This window comes from Triticum urartu, chromosome 2A, assembly GCF_056163025.1.
Source record: "Triticum urartu cultivar PI428250 chromosome 2A, HENAU_Tu73, whole genome shotgun sequence".
Lineage (NCBI taxonomy): Eukaryota > Viridiplantae > Streptophyta > Magnoliopsida > Poales > Poaceae > Triticum > Triticum urartu.
In genome coordinates this window covers 767,013,729-767,032,655 of record NC_141874.1, presented here as the reverse complement: position 1 = coordinate 767,032,655, position 18,927 = coordinate 767,013,729, and the positions used below count along the sequence as shown (strand labels likewise).

The following is an 18,927-nucleotide window of genomic DNA, read 5'->3' as shown; positions in this document are numbered from 1 at the left end:
TTATGGGCAGGAGCATATGCTCCCAAGAGCCGAACTGGATTTCCACATATACTACAGTCTTCAAATAAATGTACAGTAAGTCGGCTTCAAGCTGTCAAAATCACCGCAGCACCAGCCTCAACATGAGCAGCAACACATACACTTAAATAAAGCACATTTCCTTAGAAGCTCGGCTCCAAACTAATCCTAATTTACTCTCAAATGTACAACAGTGCATCTCAAAATGCAGCTTCCTACCACCCATCATCAGCACTAAAAACGGCATTTAGTTTTAACTTTGTGGCAGTAGATGCTCTCAATAGGACATATGCCATTGGACATTTAAGGCATCTCCAACACCGACCCGCAAACCTTCCGCATACATTCGGACGGCGCGAAAAACCATCCAACGCGGTCCTGTATCGGTCCGCGACGCGGTTCAGATGTTTTTTCTCCCACAAAACGAAGACAAGACGTGAGGGGACTTTGCGTGACTCTGGACGCGAAACCTGGCGGGTGGATGGAATTTAGGGGGCCAGAATTGCCAAGTCTAGATGCTCTCATATGCACTTTTTTATTAGGAATGGATGGGTGGATGGATGGCGGCAGCCTCATCCCTGATTTAGTGCGATTTGAAATTGAAACGGCCAGATAGAAAGTCTGAACCTTGCAAGCCAAATTATTATAGTTACTATAATATAGTGCATATAGCTTTTCCTAAAAATCAAAATCTACAAACTTTAACTAAGTTTATAGAGGAAAATATCTGCATCTAGAGTAACAGATACGTATCATCAGATATGTCATAAGACACAGTTTTGATTAATATGTCTGCCATTGTAGATATTGATAAATTTCTCAGTCAGCCTGATCAAAGTTTGACTCGTAAAAAATGTATATGCACTACATTATGGTGGAGAAGGTTTGAACCATGCAAAACAGATTATTTTTTTAGTTACTTCTGGGAACCAACTACCCCTCGGTTCCTAAATATAAGACCTTTTAGCGAATCCAATGCGGACTACATACAGAGCAAAATAAGTGAATCTACACTCTAAAAATCTATATACATCCGTGTGTAGTCCATATTCAAATCTCTAAAAAGGCTTATATTTAGAAGTACAATCCCTCTACATTTCTTTACATAGGGAGTCGCACGACGCAACTAAATTGCTTTCAAAACAATCTATCCTGGAGAACATGTGCAGCTACTAGCGATAATTCAATTCGGAGCCCGGGCTCATCTACGAGCGATAATTCAATTCACAGCTACTAGTGCTTGTTCATAACAAAGCATCCTAGAAAGCTCATCCACTCACCGTTGTTGCAACTTAACATAGAGGATTATTACAAGGCAATAATAGTAGCTCAGACAAGGAAGTTGCAAGACACACTGCTCTGTTTATCCAGTCCTGAAACCCAATTGCAGGTATATTGTATGTTGAGAAATTTGCAGCAGGAGTGGTGCCCTGCTGGTAAGAAAATATAGAAAACAGATGGCGGTACTCGAGCAGCGATCAAAATCAAATCAGCAAATGTCGTCAGCATTCGATAAACAAGAGGGGTCAAATGCTTGCTTAACAAGGTGAACGAATGCACCGATTTGGTTGGCAGTAATGTACATGTCAAGAACTGAAGAAGAATGGTGTCTAGAGTTCCTCCTCTCTTGCCAACAAGGCAAAGAATGACCAGACAGAGCAAAAGAAAGCATAATTCTTTCTTTCTCTCTCTCTTGCGCGCAATGCATTGCATTGCTTACCCTATCTCTCAAATCTTTCTCAATCAATGTACATGCATATATACCCGGACCGCATCACCGGATCGGAGATCATAGCAGAAACGAGACGAGGGCGTTGAATATGTTCCACGTTCTTCGTCGCTCGGTGATCTCGCTCTGGAGCTCGTCGACGAGCCCCCCATCCAGCAGATTCCTCTGCAATCCCCCAACCACATCAGAATTGTTCAATATATTGAGCATCACAACTAGTAGATGCAAACTACTCCCTCTGTAAACTAATATAAGAGTGTTTAGATAACTAAAATAGTGATCTAAACGCTCTTATATTAGTTTACGGAAGGAGTACCAAGCAAACCATGGAAAAACAAGAGGAAGAAGAGGCACCTTGGTGGCTTCACGGAGGGCGCCCCAGCACTCGATGCGGTTGTACTTGCGTGACGAGGAGTGGAAGTGCACCCAGACGCGGGCGTCCATGAGCTCCGGCCGGGCGGCGAAGAGGGCGGCGTCGCCGTGCACCACCGCCTTGAGCACCAGCGGCAGCTCCTTGGAGAAGACGTAGTAGCGGAAGCCGGCGGCCAGCTCCTGCAGCGGGTTGGGCCCGCTCACGTGGCAGTGCAGGTGCAGCGTCATCTCCCCGCCGCCCGGCCCGCCGGTGCAGGTCATCTCCTTCCACTCGGCGAACACGTCGTCGCGCCGCCACCCCCATTGTCGGAGTTGCTCGCTCGTGATGGTCTCCGATACCGCCAGCGTCAGGTTCGCCGTGAAGTCGCAGTGGCTGAGGGTGTAGGCTCTTGGGAACGCTGATGGACCGGCGGCGTGCTGCACCGTCAGCTTCGCCGCGTCGAAGGTCGTCGGCGCGCCCAGCACCTTGGCCGCCTGCACACCGTGAACGTAGAGTCAGTCAGTCAATCAAGAAGAAGAAACAAGGTAACAGACGGCATGACTGGACTTACGAGGGAGGAAGAGAGCAGGTCGGATCTCCGGCCGCCGTCGCAGCAGACGACCAAGAAGCGCCTCCGGCTCCCGCCCCTGCCGCCGCCGGTGGCGTTAACGGTGGCTACGGCGGCGGAGAAGCAGAGCGCGGCGCTGCGCGACGCCATTGGGAATCTCGCATCAACAGCAAGGCCCTGCTCGCCGTGGCATCTCGCAGGCGCCTCCTACCCCTCCTGCTCAGGCCGGCCGGCCGCCGGATTCGAGCTCCTCCTCCGGTGGCCGGTGGTGCCGCGTGCTTGGCACAAGAGGTGTGTGTGAGAGAGAGATGTACGTGGCAGGTGCCTGAGCTGCACGAGGGAGAGAGAGAGAGAAAGCAGAGAGGTGGATTGGGTGGGCAGCAATCCATGGCTGCCGCTTGCCCCTAGTCTTTTCCATGGCTGTGGACGACGCACCGGCGGCCTCCACTGTTAGGCTCACACGTGGCGCGCTCCCATTCGCTGCCATCAACATGCATGGATAACGCACCACCCAGTACCCTCACTGACACCATGGGACCCACCACTACACCCAGTTTTCTCACACCAGCCCCATCAAGGACATCTAAAAATGACTGTAAAAACAGTAGTTTCTACTGCTAAATTACCAGTGGCTCAAGCAGTGAATTACACCATGACGATACAAAATTCTTGTAGGAGTACAATGAGTTCATATGGTAAAAAAATCATCCACATTCACCAATCACCTTGTTACAGCAAGCAAAAAATTTCATTTTCATGGGCAACTAAGGACTAACTTCAGTCACAGATGTTGGTGGCTCATAATCTCAGCCTCAATCAAGAGCTGCTATTTTTCTCTTAAATCTAAAACAAATAGGCCCAAATCTGGGTGCTATTTTTCTACTTCTGCTATATGCTCATGCACCCCCATAACATGAGTTCTAGCAAAGGCTACCAACCCAGCTCACTTAACCTCGATTGGGGCGGTGGTGAAGACGATCCATCGGAAGTTTTGCTGGTGGTGGAAGCTTGGGGCGGCGGAGAAGACGGTCTCTCCGAAGTTTTCCTGGTTGCCGAAACTTCGGGTGGTGGAGAAGACGGTCTCTCTGAAGTTCTCCTGGTGGCGCGAGCTTGGCGTGGTGGAGAAGACGGTCTCTCGGAAGTTTTCCTGGTGGCGCGAGCTTGGGGTGGTGGAGAAGGCGGTCTCTCCGAAGTTTTGCTGGTGGCACGAGTTTGGGGCGGCGGAGAAGGCGGTCTCTCCAAAGTTTTGCTAGTGGCGCGAGCTTGGGGCAGTGGAGAAGGCGGTCTCTCCGAAGTTTTGCTGGTGGCGCGAGCTTGGGGCGGTGGAGAAGGCGGTCCCTCCGAAGTTTTCCTGGTGGCGCAGAGCCACTGCCGCGGGCTCTCGATGTCGTCTCCGGTCGTTGTTGGCACATGCCAGCTCCCGGCTTCGGATTCCTGCGTCCAAGGACGATAACACTGTTTGTTTCAGCATGTATTCATGAACTACTGATGCTGAGGAGGGCAATGCGCCTGACTCGGAGTTAGATTAATCACCTGAATGACAATTGAATAAGGTGGCGGCAAGTGGAATGTAGGACCGCGGCCCGAGTACGTTAGCCTGACCTGCATAGAGTTTACCTGGGTTCTTTAGATCAAAAATTTCAAAGAGATAATACAGTGCATCCGCGACTGATGCATCAACACTGAACCAGGGCTTAAGATGTGTTTGGTTCTGCAGTAAGAAAACAAAACCTGGTGCTTTTCTTTCCATCTGGGGAAGAAACTAGTGCCGAGAAGTTGAAACAAGTGGTCCCGCATCTCGTCGTTCGTAACAAGCAATGAACGGCAACTAACTGCTGCATACAGCCAATACCTGCAGCAGAAAAGGGGGAGCAGTTATATCCCAAATCTCTGCCTCAAAATTTCTCACGATTATCTATTGGAATTTAGAAAACAGTAAAGAGCACAACGGTTGCTTCATTAGAGCCTACTACCAGCTAGCCGAAGTAAGGGATGCAGATAATAACGCATCTGTTAAGCAGAAAACATGGGCTCACCAATCATCATTGGAACCAGGAGGAGTAGAATATAGTGCTCCAGCATTTCGCCAACTCTCTATGAGCTTCTGATTCTGTGGTGCTTTTGCAGGGCCACAATTTACCCGGCTCCTATGCAAAACGATCAGTGGCAATTTCTTTGACTTGGTTACTCTCTGTATGCCATTTACAACAGAGTTCACCTACAACAAAATCATAGTTCGTAGCAGGAGCATGTCAAGAACAATTGTATCATACTAGGATTTTGCCTGCAGGACAGCATTCCTTTTACCTGAGAAAAACTGAAAGCTTTACTGTTGTAAAGGCCGACATTAGCAGCATCAATAACAGCGTCGAATGGTCCATGGTGACGGAGCCAGTCCTGCAGAGACCAGGTTATCAATTTGACAGAGAAGACTGAAAAAGTGCCAAATATACGCAGTTAAATCAGAAAAAAAAAAGAACAAAATATCATAAAGCAATCCTTTTTAGTCGTGAGAAATAAACTTGTGAAGTACCTCAATGAGAAGGATTTTTTGTTACTACAGGTAAAACCTTAAACCAATGATATCACCACTTCGGCTTATGACCAAACAATTGATGCTGGCGTGCTGCATGAAGTTTTATAGAGTAATGACAATGACCGACAACAGTACCTACTTTGCAACTCTGATGCATGGTTCATCCTCAGCTACGGGCGCATACATTAAAGCCAAGTTTAAACAATCAGATTAATTTGGAGCTGATAATTCAATAAGCCTTCATATGGTCCTACTGCTACTACTGTGTCAAGCCCCATATGGACATTTTTCATAACGAAATGGTTTACTGGAGAAGCTCCAATCAGGCCAAACAAATTCTTTACTAAGCTAGTAGTTCTTACCAAAATAACAGCCAAAGGACACAACTTGGTACAGATGGGTGTTACATTATGCGACTCTGTTAAATTTCGGAAAGTGCCCCAAATGTAAATCTGCTAAACAGTCATGAGCCACAAACAAAATGTTTTTTTTTACCTGAAACAGTGGGGGAATCCCTGTCACAAACAAAATGTGTGCATTCCCTTTAAAATAGTGTAGCACTACAAATTATAAGATGGGTTCTAACCATTCCAAAATTCAGCCACAATGGGGCCACTAAATCTTCATTCTACTTGAAAGCGTTCTTATATTATGGGACGGAGGGAGTAGCTCTTTTCGAACCCCATATATGGCGTATATGGAACTAACTAAATATACTCGCACTACCATAAAATTCTTGGCAATATTCGTAGTAGGGTGTTCTGGTAAAGAAAGCTGCATTATGTGTAAGAATTGTTCGATCAACTAGTAACTTTGTGGGGGTGATAGAATGAACCAAGCATTGTACCTGAAACCGTACGAAATCGTCCCTGACCTCGCGCTTGCACGCGAGTTCGGCGAGGGACTTGGCAAAGGTCTCTGTCTCGGAAGGATCAATGTCTATGCACACGAGCTTCTCGCCGCAGCGCTGGCATTTGCCGTTCTTGTCCATCTCGCTCTGCCCGACGTCCCATTGCCCCTTGCCGAGCCAGCCCTGGCCATGCCAGCCGCCGCCGCCCTTCACCACGCCTTCCCTGACCTTCCTGGCGTCCCACTTCTCCACCCCGGCCTCCGCCGCGGCGTCCGACCGGAACCAGGCCTCGACCACCTGGGCGGTGGCCTCGCACACCTGCCTGACGAGCGTGCGCGTCCTGTGCAGCACCCTGTACACCTGGTCGGCCCTCCCGGTGTCGGCATTGACCCGGAGCAGCGCGGCGAGCTCGGTCTCCTCCGGCACGACCCCTCCGGCGTCCATGTGGGCCTCGACCTCGGCTGCCCCGTGGGCGTCGCGGGCGTCGCAGTAGGCGAAGAGGGCCGGGCCGTAGGAGCGGAGGCGCGGCGGGATGCCGGCGGCGGCCATGCGGCGGACGACGGAGAAGGCCATGGCCGGGTCCCGGACGGCAGCGGCGAGGCGGGCGAGGCTGGTGAGCGTGGCCTCGTTGGGCTCCACGCCCTGCGCCTCCATGGCGGCGAAGATCTCGAAGCCGCGGCGCGCGGCGTCGGCGTCCTCGGCCGCCGCGTTGGAGCAGAGGTAGAGCAGGCAGTTGTAGTGGTGGAGGGCGAGCGGGACGGCGGTGGCCGGGTCGACCGCGGCCGCGTAGAGCTCCAGCGCCGTCGCGAGGTCCGCGTCGCGGGAGCACATGTCGAGCCGGTGCCTGAGCATGCCCTCCGGGGACTCCCGCAAGCGCCGGCGCCGGGCGGCCTTGGTCTCCCCGCCCTCTCCCGTCTGCGTCGGTGGGGCGGGGGAGGGTGGACCGGGCGCCGACGGAGGAGGGGGGTCGTCGAGGGCCGTGGCGGTGGAGGAGGAGGAGGAGTGGCGGCGGCGGCGGGCGAAGGGGAGGGAGGAGCGGCGCGGGGAGGGGAGGAGGCGGTGCGGCCGGGAGCGGGAGTGGAAGAGGAGGGCGGCCGTGGGGCGGAGGACCCCCGCCGCCGCCGCCAGCCGCATCGCCGGACGATGGTGGATTGGAGAGGACGACTTATCTGGAAAAAAACGATTCTTTTTGTTTTCAGGCAGGGGAAGGAAACTGTCTATCCGTCACGTATCTGAACCTTGTTGATTCAAATGAGATTCATAGGATTCACATGATTTATGGATGTTTTCGATTCATATTTTGGGCTCCATTGATTTGAAGGGTAATCATGAGATTTTAGGCTGATTTCATTCCTTGAAAAATTTTGTTCAAATTCTTTAGTTTATCTTATATAATGTCAAACACTCGTTGATGCACATGACTATGTTTTTTTAAACATGTACCCCCTCTGTTTCAAAATAAATGTAGACATTTATTTTCTGACGAAGGGAGTAAAACTCAAAGGGGCATGAGACTAATTATATGCTTTATGTATCTTTTAAGAATCATGTGAGTAAAAAAGAACCTTAACAAGATGAATTTTCAATATATAGTCACAACTATCTGGTTAAACCCTAAAACCCTATATGGTTAATGCACTTAGGACGTGCTTGGTTGAAAAGTAAAAAAAATATCCATGACCAATATTTTGGCATAGCAATATTTGGTACTCTCAAAAGTTGCAGAGATTGGCAGGTTCTTATAGTGACGAGATAAATTGGTAGTTAACCACTTGCTAGCCAATTTGGCTTGCCTAGATATTGTTATCCATTGTTTACACCAAAGCAACAACTCACTTATTTACAAAAATAGTCACAACAACTCAGATAATGCACTTGCTTATGGAATATTGTGTGGTATCATGTCGTATCCACTCAGTTTCATGCTCACTAGCCGATATGATTCTTCCAGGGGAATAAGAACTCCCACCCAAATTATAGAGGGCAAATTCATCGCCAGGGGATATGGGGTTGACATTGCTAGTAAGAGAACCTATGCTATATGAACATTCAAATGGGCAAAAACTCATTGTTCTTAGCTTATCCACAAAGTTGGCCAAAGCTCGTGCCAAATAGGAAAGCCCGCGAGTAAAGTGTTGCACATAAGTGCATGTATAATGTGGTGCTTAAATTTTTTCTCAAAATAATATGGTGCTTAAAAGCAGACACCACGACCGAAATCCTTACATATTTTGTAGTTGTTGCTTCTAATTTAGGGCTCACTCTTGGCATCACTACCTAGTGAGTCGTTAGAAACTTTCATGAATTTTGGCTCGCCGAACGAACCACAAACAATGCTTGGAAGCGGCCCTATTAGGGCCCAAAAAAGTCGAGGCTCAGCTTGGGCTGGTTTGATAGTCCAGAGAGCCGAGCGTAAGCTTCTTGCCAAGCTTGTGAAGCTTGACAAAGCTAGTGCTTCCTCTCTACTAGGAAGTTGTGCTGGCCCTCAAGTGCAAAGGTCTGTAGCAAGAAGCAATTTTCCTCTAGTGACCTCAAGGTTTATCGAACCAACATGAGTTACACGATTACAACCAATGATCAATATTTGTACATACAAAACAAAACTTTCCTGTGCCCCCAACAGGACTAGCGAGGTTGTTAAGCTCGCTAGCTTTGCTAGTGACAAAGAAATAAAACACAAGTGTGTATAGAGTTGATGAAACTATACAACAAAAGTAAAAACAAGGAATTGAAAGAACGTTCAGTGAGGTTGAAAACTTTAGGAAGAAAAAAGACGGGGGTCCATAGGTTCACCAGAGGTCTCTCTCAAAAGGAAAACATGGTGTGGTAGCAAATCACAGTTGGGAAGCGATTAAATCAAAATATTTATGAGCATGACTATTCATGGCATAATTAACATATGAGCATCACGTCCATAAATACATAGACCATTATCCAACTGCGTCTATAGCTAATACTCCACCCAAGACCTCTATCCAGCATGCATCTTAAAGTGTTAAGTTTAAAACAGAGTATTGCAATGAGTATGATGACATGAGGTTGATGATATATTGTCTTCACCCTGTGTTCAAAGAACAACTACACAACCATCTTTTTATCCCTAGTGGCAAGAAGATGGTTCCGGTAGGCGGGGAGAGGTGGGGCGATGCGGCAAGCAGGGTAGCAGGGGAGCCTTCCGGTTCCATTACGGCTGGACTCGGGGGCTGCAGTGGCGGCTGCGAGATTGGGCGGCTCGGGCAGGAAGTGATGACGGCTTGGGTGGGAGGGGGAGCGGCCCAAATTATCGTGAGAAGTGGCGTCGGAGGAGTAAAAATGAGAGAGCTGGGCTGCCTTTTGGGGATAACTCCTTAAAAAATTTCCTCCTCTAACAGTTAACGGCTATCTCTCAAATTTACTCTTCTAAAGATTTTTAAGGGATCAATTAGAGATGCTCTATATACACGATAACCCCTTGTTTTAGGTTGATCGCTCTAAGGGCAACAATAATGACCAATATTAGTTACATGGTTTGATGTCACACTTAGAATCACAATTTCTGTATTGGCACTTATTAGTAATTATAAGAGTAAATAAGAAGGACAAATTCAGAATAAAAAGGACAATTTCTATCTCATGTAGACTGTCTTGTGAACATCCAACAAAAGTTTCAGATTTTTTTTGAAACATTTAGATCAAAGTTTTAAAATATGTGACCATGGGAGTATGCGATGAATGGGGCACCATATATTTTCCGGGGCTTATGTCAAGCTTCATATCTTTACTGAAGCTCTTTCTTATTTTTTCATGGCCTGAAGTGTTTTAAAACTTAGATCACTACTATGCGGATTGGTTGTGCAAGAATAATGCCATCATACTTGTATTGCATAACTTTAGCGGAAATCCAATTTGGTTCCTGGAAGCACATGCTTCCGCGCGCGTAAAATGATTTTTGAAATGTGAAAAAAACACAATAATTTGTTTATATATTCAATGACATCCAAATGCTACCTGCAAAGTTTTAGGCAAAAGGGTTGAATATTTTGCCCTGTGCACAAAAAAAAATAAACACCAAATGTTATCCAAAAATGTCACCCTAAATTTGTTTTTTTTTTCACCAACGAAACACTACTGCTTCGTTTCACATGAAAAATGCCAAACATGCTTCCAGCACTAACACGAACATTCACAAAAAAAAATCTGAACTTTTTAAAAATATTTTACCACTTCTTATGAGATATTGTTCATCCGGGAGCAAATGCTCCCGGGAGCCAAAATGCCATCATTTCCTTTCCTTTACTTTAGTGCATATATATAATCTTACTATGCTCTAAGGCCTACAGGTAAAAATAATGATAAAAATCGTGCACTTCTTGAGATTGAAAAACAAAAAAGTCTCATCTTTGTCAAATGAGTGAACATTTTCAGCAAAACAAAATATAAAGACACACATCTCATCGACGAATTTGTGCATCTTATTATCAGCTATGTATGTTAGGCTCAATCTTTGCTGAGCCTGCTCGCCCGTAACAACATGAACAATAATCATGCATTACATACATACATCACATTCAATGCGCTTGCCCGCTCTGCTAACATAAGAACAAAATCGGCAGTAACAATATCATCTCAATATGCTATGCTACACTCATCCCTCTACACAAACACAATGTCTATACCAATGGATGCATGGTTCATCCAGATCCCCCCTTTTTTTAGCTTCGATCAACTCGAAGAAGTATTTGGTCGCCACATGGTCTTCTGCACAAACAGAAGGCCTTCATTCTCCTGGGAGTACGACAGCCGGACCTCCCAGTGCAGCGACTTGACGATCGACTCCACCTCGCGTATCGTCTCCATATCGTCCCTGACGATCAGCCTCCCTTCCGGCCTCACTATCCGGTCCACCTCCACAATCACACCCAACAGTCCACACCTACAGCAGCATCATTCAGCACTTGAGTCAGACTTCAACTCTTGTTCTATCCACAACCAAAACAACAACATGTTTTTTCATGCATAAATTCAGCAGGTTAAACAGCATTTGATCAGTCATGGTGGTTTTCATGCCATGTCGGTGTTCTCGAGTGAAAAGACCATTACCTCTTCTTAATCTTGGAGAAGAGATGGTTCGCGTGGACAAGATCGTAGCTTCTCGGGTAGGTGCTAAACGACTCGCACCAGTCATGGTAGAGTCCAAACAGCCCGCGCTCATATATGATTGGGAGTGTGTCGGGCGAATCAATTGGAACTACATTCATGACCCACACCTTCATATTTCGTAAAGCTGCTGCAAACCTACATCAGGAAGCGGATGACACGGGTTAATGTTATGTACTGCAGTATGATGAAATTTTCTGCTTCTGGCCTTGTGAAAAACAGTTGACATAAACACTGCTAACATAGATTGGCATGGAAGGAGAGGACAGACTGGGTGACACCATTTTCATTCTTTTCGATGCTAAAAAAGAGCAATGATGTGAGCCGATCTTACCCTCCGTATACAGCTTTCATGTCCATAACGTTTCTGACAGCAGACCAGTCAATACCCAGGCCTTCCATATACGAATTGCTTATCACCCGCTTCCAGTGCTCGTAGTCCGCTTGAAAATCTTCAGGAGCAGGCTTTCCATACACTCCAGTCTCGGAGCTTTTCAGCCAGTAAGGTGGTCTTTCCACCCTCAATGGCCATTCCTCTGGCCACCGTAAACCACGCATGGCGGGGTCTCTGGGCAATTTATGCATACAAGACTGCAATGAAACATTCCTGAAGGGTGATAAGAGAATACATGAACTTAAAATTAGGTACAAGGTTTGGTCATCAGCATCAAAGATATAGCCTGTTGAAAATGAGAACACTTACCAGGCAGCATCAGGATTATCAAACTCTGCACACAGTGGAGGGTTTGCAGCAGATCTTCCATCATAGCATCGGTTGTCCATTGGTTTTTGGAAAATCGCTGCTCCCACTCGATTTACCCTATCCTTTACTTTATTGACCAGATTCCAGCACATTGACCTTGTTAGAACAGACATCGCTGGGAAAGTGCAAAACAAAATTGACATTAGATAAGGATTCAACATTTCATTACATCAGGAGTTGACATAGAGTTTCTGGGCGACAATGGTATGTCCACAGTGCAAAATAATTCAACGGTAATCATCAAATAATTTACCTTCCCATATCTCGACATCTTCCGGCAGTTTCTGGTATACAGGAGTCGCAGACCACACAAAGTAACCACCAGGCCGTAACAGTCTGTTCAATTCTAGCAAGAGCTTACCGCCTGCCAGAAAACACTGATAATTTCAGACAACAGCAACAGAGAGGAACGATATTGTAAAAGAAGAGGCTTGCTGTAAAAGAAAGTACCTTCAATATGCCATGGTACCCTACAGCGTGCGCAATGAACAGCATCAAAGACCCCGCCAGGAAATGGGAGCCTTTTGGTACCCATAACCGCTGATATAGCAGGGATTCCTCTCTCGAGGGCAAACTGCACCTGAGCTTCATGCTCATCTTTAGGTGCGAACGACATCGTAAGCACATCTCTGTCAAATAGATATCCTCCAAAGCTAGCAACTCCGCAGCCAACGTCTAGAACTACACGCGTCCGTTTCCCCCATGCCACATCTTTCTTTGCCTGCGTAGTAGCATCAGACATGCCAAACAGAGAACCTCAGTTTCAACCTACTCAACGAATCATTTGCATTATCCGACCATAGCATGCCTAGAATAATATTTTCACAACGCAAAGGCTCTGAACTTATCAACTTGAGAATGATATTCTAACGAATGGTAGCATGTCTGAGTGTTACCTCCTGAATGAAATCAATGTAATGCAGAGCACCACGCTTGAACTGAGTTCCGCCTCCCGGAAAGACCAGGTGCTCCCCGGAGACATTAACCCAATTCTGGTGCCCCTTGTACTCCACCAGCTTGGTATGAGGAACATTGCTATACCATATCTGAACCAAAAAAAAACCCGCTGTCAGTCAGGTAAACAAACCATTTCTGAAGATAACTGAATTCAGGCACCAAAGCAGATATAATTCAGTGGACAACAAGAACCTGGTCTCTGCTCTCCGGCCACCTTATCGGACTCCGGTAGCCCGGCGGCAGCGGGACGAGGCAGGTCGGGGCCTCCTCGGGGCAATGCCGCTCCCGGTGCTCGTAGTGCTTGTCGCTCCGGAGCTTCCTGATGGCCTCCACGTTGTCCAGGCACGGGATGTAGTCGGCTCCGGCCTCGGCGTCGCAGAGCTTCCAGCCGTGGCTCGCCGCCGGGACGCTCGAAGACGCGTTGGTTCGCTCCTTGGTCTCCGTGTTGGACTCCGCGGCCTGGGTGCGCCACGAGCCCGGCTCCGCCGCTGTCTGGTTGAGGAGCTCGGCGTCCTTTGCGTCGGGGAACACCTCGGCCTCCTCCTTCTTTGCCTTTGGCTTCTCATCGGGCTTCTCTGCGGCGCTCTGTTGCTCATCGGCCCCCTTTGCTTTCTCCGTGGAGCCCGCCTGCTGCCGGTCTGCCACAGGGGGCTCCTGGTCGTCGGCGGCGGCCTCTTCTTCTCTGACGGCGGCGGGGGGCGCGGTCCCGTCGGCTGGAGCGGCGGCGCGGCGCCACAAGGGGGCCTGGAACGGGGAGAAGTCGGCGGGGGTGACGAGCGCGGAGGAGGCCATCCAGACGGCGACCAGGCAGAGCCCGACGAAGGCGGCGACGCCGGGGGCGGAGCAGCAGGAGGATGAGGTGGCGTGCTGCTGATGCCGCCGGACGTCGAGGCGCGTGTGCCCGAGCGCCATTGGCCGGCTCCTTATCGCATCCAGCAATCCGGAGAGAGGGAAGATCTGGAGTGGAGCGTGGCGAATGAATGGTTGAGTGGATCCAGGAAGGTAATCGGGCGAAAGAGGATGGATTTCGGCCACGAGGAGGAAGAATCGGCGAGGAATCGGGAAGCGCGGCGACGGAAAGGGGGGAGAAAAATCCAGCCTTTTTGCTGCTGGCGACGGAATGGATCCAGATTTCGTCGGGTCCGCACGCACGCGACCGCCGCCGGCTGTCCGGCGCCCACCGCACCCGCAGCACTCGCCCGTAGAAACCGTGCCCGATGACAAAAATAAATTGCCCCGTGAATATAAAAATAGAGTAAAAAGATCACACATCCTAAAAACATTTTTCTTGACAGAAAACACATCCTAGAAACATCATAACAATGTGAGTAAATAACAGGCGACACCACTCGATTTCTTCCGCTTCAATTTGCTGGGAAACAGTGTGACAAGACAAAATTATTTCTCTCGTCAAGACGAAAAAGCGGATAAAATGGAATTACAAAAGAGAAGCATTCTCTGATTAATTCATTTTGGGTTTCGCCTTGCTAGAATCCTTAGGATCATAGGCTATGACTGCATACACGGCTTGCACGATGCCTCCGACGAGGAGCAGGACGGCGATAAGAAGGGCAAGGAGCGTCAGGGGCTCCTGAAGTACTTGCTCCTAAGGTGTGCCCACCACTCGTACAGTTTGACACACGCACGGTGATTGATGTAGTGGTGCTCCAGGTCATCACGCACGCGGCACAACTGACTCCTCCGGTTCTTGTACACATCCCTGGTGAGGCCGTTGAAGAGCCTCACCACAGCAGTGTTGTCGTCGGCAAGGTCATGCTCCAGGGTCATCTTCTTCACCAGCAGGCGCACGTCGTCCGCGGAATCCACGAGGTCCTTGACGAACAACACGTACGCCGTCACGTCGTTCCTGGTGCCCACGTGCATCGCCTCGAACACCATCATGGTGTGGAACTTGTAGGCAGTCGAGTCGTCTATAAGTAACTTGGGCATGTAGAGCGTCCAGTTATCCAGGTCAATGTCGTCAAGACAACGCGTGCTGCTGGGCACGAACCGAATGCCTGCCTCAGACAACTTCCACGCCTACCGTGGCACCACTCTCTGCGGGGAAGACGCGGTGCCCCCATCTCTGTCTTCACACCCCTGTCTAATATTCTGTTGGTGGGCCTTGAAGCATGAACACATCCAGCTTTTAATCTTGAGGAGGCCTAAATTGTCAGATTTTGTGTTGTAAACTTCGTGAGTGGGGAAAATAGTATAGTATAACTACATTATGAGGAAACAAGACTTCTAATGCATATCATTCTTCTCAAAACCCGAACCTTGGGGGTGGCGTTGCCCTTGTTTGTCGCCCTTTGTCTTCATCCCTGCCTTGAGCAGGCTCGTTCTGTAGATGTCAAGCGGGTGGAGTCCTAGGTTGATCCCTTCCGGGACATCTTCGTTTTCCAGGAACTTAAGCACCATGAAATTTATCGAAGTCGTGCTCTACATGCATGTACACCCATTTATTGCCGTGTTTATCTTTTTGGAGGAAAGATAGCATATTGATATCAAGTGGCAGTCAGTAACGTACCGGTGATTTGCCTTCCTCCGCTGCAACGATCGTCTCGAGCAACATCAGTGGGAGTTGGTTCTCAACCATGAGCATGTCGCGTTGGACGAATGGCTTCATGTGTTGAATTCCATGCTTGCTGAAGACGGGGTCCCCGTGCGTGTAGTCCATGGCCATGAGAATGGATCCCTTCTCCTCTACGGCCGCAACTGTCCTCATCACCTTCTAGCAGGAAGCAGCCGTCCGTGATCATCATTTCTAGGAACTTGCCCTGCCACTCTTCGCCCAGGTCCATGCATGTAGGCGTCCTGCAGCTCATGTAGGCGTCGGGTCTGGGGCCAACGGTCATGCCATTGGATCGCTTGCATAATGAGTGCACGTTCTGTGTGGCCGTGTCCACGTTTCGGATCACATGCACTTTTTTTAGCATAAGTACAGACACAAACGCTCATATACACACGATACACTCACCCCTATGAATGCACACACGCATACCCTATCCCTATGAGCACCTTCGAGAGACTATCTTAAGATTTAAGAAGCCACCGTAGGCACCTCGTCGTCGACGGGAACGTATCCTCCTACTGAAAGCATATTGCCGAAAATCCTGAAATAAATCCAGAAATAATGCGGGCACCAGGATTTGAACCCTGATGGGTTAGGGATACCACTCTCCACCTAACCATCCCAACCACAGGTTGGTTCGCCGGATCACATGCACTTGAATCATCTTCATTGGCTCAACACCTGCTCGCCGTGAAATATCGCTACTCTTTTTTCTTTTTTTCTTTTTCTCTTTGTTTTCTATCCACCTTCGCATAGATTCCGTCTTATATGACTTTGCTAGCTGCTGGTGTGATTTGTGTGTATGTGTGTGTGCGCGCGTGTATTCGTGTGGGTTGGATACATTCTAGCTATGCAGAGGCCGAATATGCGCTCTTTGTGTTTGTACTCCGTTTTAAACTAATAAAATCCACCCTTTGTCGAAAAAAGGTACACGACACACCTCCTCTACCACCATCTGCACCACTGGCTCGTCTGCACATTCCCATTTGTTGTTTCCTAAGAGCATCTACAACCATGATTGCTTAATTTCACTCCCCATATGTTTGTGGGCGTGCCCGGACACGGGCACGTCTATTTTGGACCATCATTTTCCTTGCAAAACAATCACACTCCTTATTTGTCCTTATATTGTCCGGTCACATACATATAGGGCGTGTTCGGAGGCTCCCCAGCTTCTCAAAATTCTAGAAAACCAGCTTCTACTCCTCGCTTCTAGCTTCAGCTAGCGATCCCAGGAGCGTTCGGCTTGATCTGCAACTTCTCCAGTTGCTGCAGCCCAGTTGGGAGGGAATGTGGCTTGTTAGACGTACGTTGGGCCGGCTGGACGCATCCCAATTAGCTGGGTACCGGTTTGAGCGAGACGAACGAAATGATTCGATTGATCCTTTTTCTATTCGACGAGGGGATGCAACGAAGCGTTTTCTTTAGCGGTGGCAGTTCCCTGTAAATTGAGCGAACTCCGCGCTTCACGTTTTGGTGGAGCTGGGCGGCCGTGCTTCTCATTTCTACACTAGGGGAATGAGCAGCTTCATGAATTCAGCTTCTCGGGCTCCAACCGTTCTGGACAAATTCATCTGTGAAGTTTTGGAAGCATGGATCTGGAGGACATCCGAACAGGCCCATAATTGGTGAAGACGAAGAGAGAGAAAAGAAAGAAAGAGAAAAAGTGACCCGCGATGGGCCAAATTCTACATGCCACCTTACACAGACATCCTCATATCTTCTTCAGGTATTTTTTCGATAAAGGGTGGATTTTATTAACTCAAAATGAAGCATCAAGGGGATACAAACACATTGAACACACACCCGGCCTTTGCATAACCAGGATGCACACAGCCAACACCAACAAACACAAAAGAAAAAGAAAAACGCCAGCAAAGAGCAAAGTCATACAAGACTCAAACTATGCCTAAGCGAGGGAAAAGAAAAAGAAAAACACTCTCAAAACGATCAAAACAACGGTCGATAAACTACATCAACGACCATATCCGCACCAACCATCTCTTGAAAGAACAAGCGCAACGAGAAAGTTTCTTCAACAGCAACGCCTTCAGGAAGGAAACGACGCTTAAACGTCGCCGTCACTGGTCCCGACCAACAAAGGCCAGACTCTAGGTTTTCACCCTGAAGAACAAGTCCGAGCACATCCGAGCAATGCCTTCATCAAGGCAACGACGCAAAAAAATCGCCATCGCCAGGTATAACCAATTCAGGTCAGACCTAGGGTTTTCAGCCCGGAACTCGAGACCGGGTACTCGAGAAGCACCACCAAATCGAAGTCATCATGTTGTCGCCACCACTTTCCGCGATCCCAGCAGCTAAAAGTGAGGCACAGTCTTTACGTGCCGGCATGACTGCCGCTGCGCAACCATCTCCTCTGCGTCAGGCCGTCGTCCATAGAATTTATCTCACCGCTGAATGCAAACTGGCCGGATTGAGAGCCACCGAAACTCCCAATGGAGCCTTCCACTCTTCAGGTATGATTTGGATATAAGGATTTGTGATACAACCGTATCTAATGTGGAGAACAAGGAGGTCCAAGCATTGGGTACTGTTCCGGCTACATGTGCAGCCGATGTGTATAGCTTGATGCATGTTCAAGAAGAGAATAGCAAAGTTGAGTATAACCACATCATGTGTGTACGTTCCATAGCTTGCATGGATAAATGGAAGGAGAATCAAGCATATGAAGAGATTTACGTGGAGGAAAACTCTAAGCTGGCTAATAGCACGTACAATGATAATTACTGCTACTTTGCATGTCCACGTTCATCAGAACAGAAGCTTGCCAGAGAATTTAATTTGTTTATTAATTTTAATATTTGTCTCATACAATTAGGAGACAAGGATCAGAAAGAAGTCAATGTATTTCGCTACTACTTTGGAAGGCTACGACCACCAGAGATACGCGAGATTGTCAGGAGGCGCCGACCGACGGACGTGTTGTGCTTGTGCGCTACAGGATGGGGTCCACCAAACCAACAGCTTACGTATGGCAAAGAGGTGGCACACCTAATTTTATATGTATCAAGTTTGAGTCGGTTTGCTAGTTTGAGAATAAAAGAAAACTGCCGAGATGTAAAAGGCAAGTACTTTTATAGTTTAGGAGAGTCCATGATTTATTTGAAGCTAGAGATAAGATCGTGTCTTACTAGGCAAGTCTATACGTGGGTTATAAATAATGAGGGTGCGGCCATGTAAAAATCAGGCTATATTTTTTATGAATAAACACGATGTGTTTTTAGGGTAAATACCCATATCGAGTTTTGGGGGAAGCTGTCGAAAAATCCCTAAGTTTTAGAGGAAGCTTTAGAAAACCTCTCTGTTGCGATTTCTCTTCGTGGAAATTGTTTTGTGCGTGAGTACCATCGTCGAGATTGGTTTTCTCGTGTTGGGCCGCAAGGTTCAAACCCTCTACTTCGTGTACATCGCGTGCGCGGAAG

General features: G+C 48.1%; 3 protein-coding genes and 1 pseudogene across 4 annotated transcripts; all 4 read right to left on the bottom strand.

Annotated features, from left to right (window-relative positions):
• Window positions 1-1,499: 1,499 nt before the first annotated feature.
• Window positions 1,500-3,039, bottom strand: LOC125540489 (protein STAY-GREEN LIKE, chloroplastic). Its single transcript, XM_048704103.2, has 3 exons — window positions 2,671-3,039; window positions 2,102-2,593; window positions 1,500-1,912 (listed from the first exon to the last, which is right to left on the bottom strand). The coding sequence occupies exons 1-3, from the start codon at window positions 2,815-2,817 to the stop codon at window positions 1,808-1,810; spliced, it is 744 nt and encodes a 247-aa protein (XP_048560060.2). The 5' UTR covers window positions 2,818-3,039; the 3' UTR covers window positions 1,500-1,807.
• Window positions 3,040-3,289: 250 nt separating this feature from the next.
• PRORP1 (proteinaceous RNase P 1) lies at window positions 3,290-7,242 on the bottom strand. The gene is made up of 6 exons (XM_048704101.2): window positions 6,051-7,242; window positions 4,975-5,064; window positions 4,704-4,885; window positions 4,399-4,519; window positions 4,201-4,269; window positions 3,290-4,101 (listed from the first exon to the last, which is right to left on the bottom strand). Exons 1-6 carry the CDS (start codon window positions 7,185-7,187, stop codon window positions 3,598-3,600), a joined length of 2,103 nt encoding a protein of 700 aa, XP_048560058.2. The 5' UTR covers window positions 7,188-7,242; the 3' UTR covers window positions 3,290-3,597.
• Window positions 7,243-10,486: 3,244 nt separating this feature from the next.
• On the bottom strand, window positions 10,487-14,110 carry LOC125540485 (putative methyltransferase PMT26). The gene is made up of 8 exons (XM_048704100.2): window positions 13,102-14,110; window positions 12,849-12,998; window positions 12,403-12,673; window positions 12,206-12,316; window positions 11,893-12,067; window positions 11,524-11,796; window positions 11,133-11,327; window positions 10,487-10,965 (listed from the first exon to the last, which is right to left on the bottom strand). The coding sequence occupies exons 1-8, from the start codon at window positions 13,819-13,821 to the stop codon at window positions 10,755-10,757; spliced, it is 2,106 nt and encodes a 701-aa protein (XP_048560057.2). The 5' UTR covers window positions 13,822-14,110; the 3' UTR covers window positions 10,487-10,754.
• Window positions 14,111-14,341: 231 nt separating this feature from the next.
• LOC125540486 (UPF0481 protein At3g47200-like) lies at window positions 14,342-15,767 on the bottom strand (annotated as a pseudogene). The gene is made up of 3 exons (XR_015615471.1): window positions 15,440-15,767; window positions 15,189-15,351; window positions 14,342-15,074 (listed from the first exon to the last, which is right to left on the bottom strand). The product of XR_015615471.1 is annotated as a UPF0481 protein At3g47200-like (transcript).
• Window positions 15,768-18,927: the final 3,160 nt, after the last annotated feature.

What these genes read in the sequence shown, in the direction of transcription:
- LOC125540489 (XM_048704103.2), bottom strand. Translation starts at nt 2,817, where the DNA reads ATGGCGTCGCGCAGCGCCGCGCTCTGCTTCTCCGCCGCCGTAGCCACC. An exon ending in ACCTGCTCTCTTCCTCCCTC is followed by an intron (nt 2,594 to 2,670) that starts GTAAGTCCAGTC and finishes CACGGTGTGCAG; the next exon opens with GCGGCCAAGGTGCTGGGCGC. An exon ending in CCCTCCGTGAAGCCACCAAG is followed by an intron (nt 1,913 to 2,101) that starts GTGCCTCTTCTT and finishes GGGGGATTGCAG; the next exon opens with AGGAATCTGCTGGATGGGGG.
- PRORP1 (XM_048704101.2), bottom strand. Translation starts at nt 7,187, where the DNA reads ATGCGGCTGGCGGCGGCGGCGGGGGTCCTCCGCCCCACGGCCGCCCTC. An exon ending in ACGATTTCGTACGGTTTCAG is followed by an intron (nt 5,065 to 6,050) that starts GTACAATGCTTG and finishes TGGTCTCTGCAG; the next exon opens with GACTGGCTCCGTCACCATGG. An exon ending in AAGCTTTCAGTTTTTCTCAG is followed by an intron (nt 4,886 to 4,974) that starts GTAAAAGGAATG and finishes ATTTTGTTGTAG; the next exon opens with GTGAACTCTGTTGTAAATGG.
- LOC125540485 (XM_048704100.2), bottom strand. Translation starts at nt 13,821, where the DNA reads ATGGCGCTCGGGCACACGCGCCTCGACGTCCGGCGGCATCAGCAGCAC. An exon ending in AGATGTCGAGATATGGGAAG is followed by an intron (nt 12,068 to 12,205) that starts GTAAATTATTTG and finishes GCACTTTCCCAG; the next exon opens with CGATGTCTGTTCTAACAAGG. An exon ending in ATGAAAGCTGTATACGGAGG is followed by an intron (nt 11,328 to 11,523) that starts GTAAGATCGGCT and finishes TTCCTGATGTAG; the next exon opens with GTTTGCAGCAGCTTTACGAA.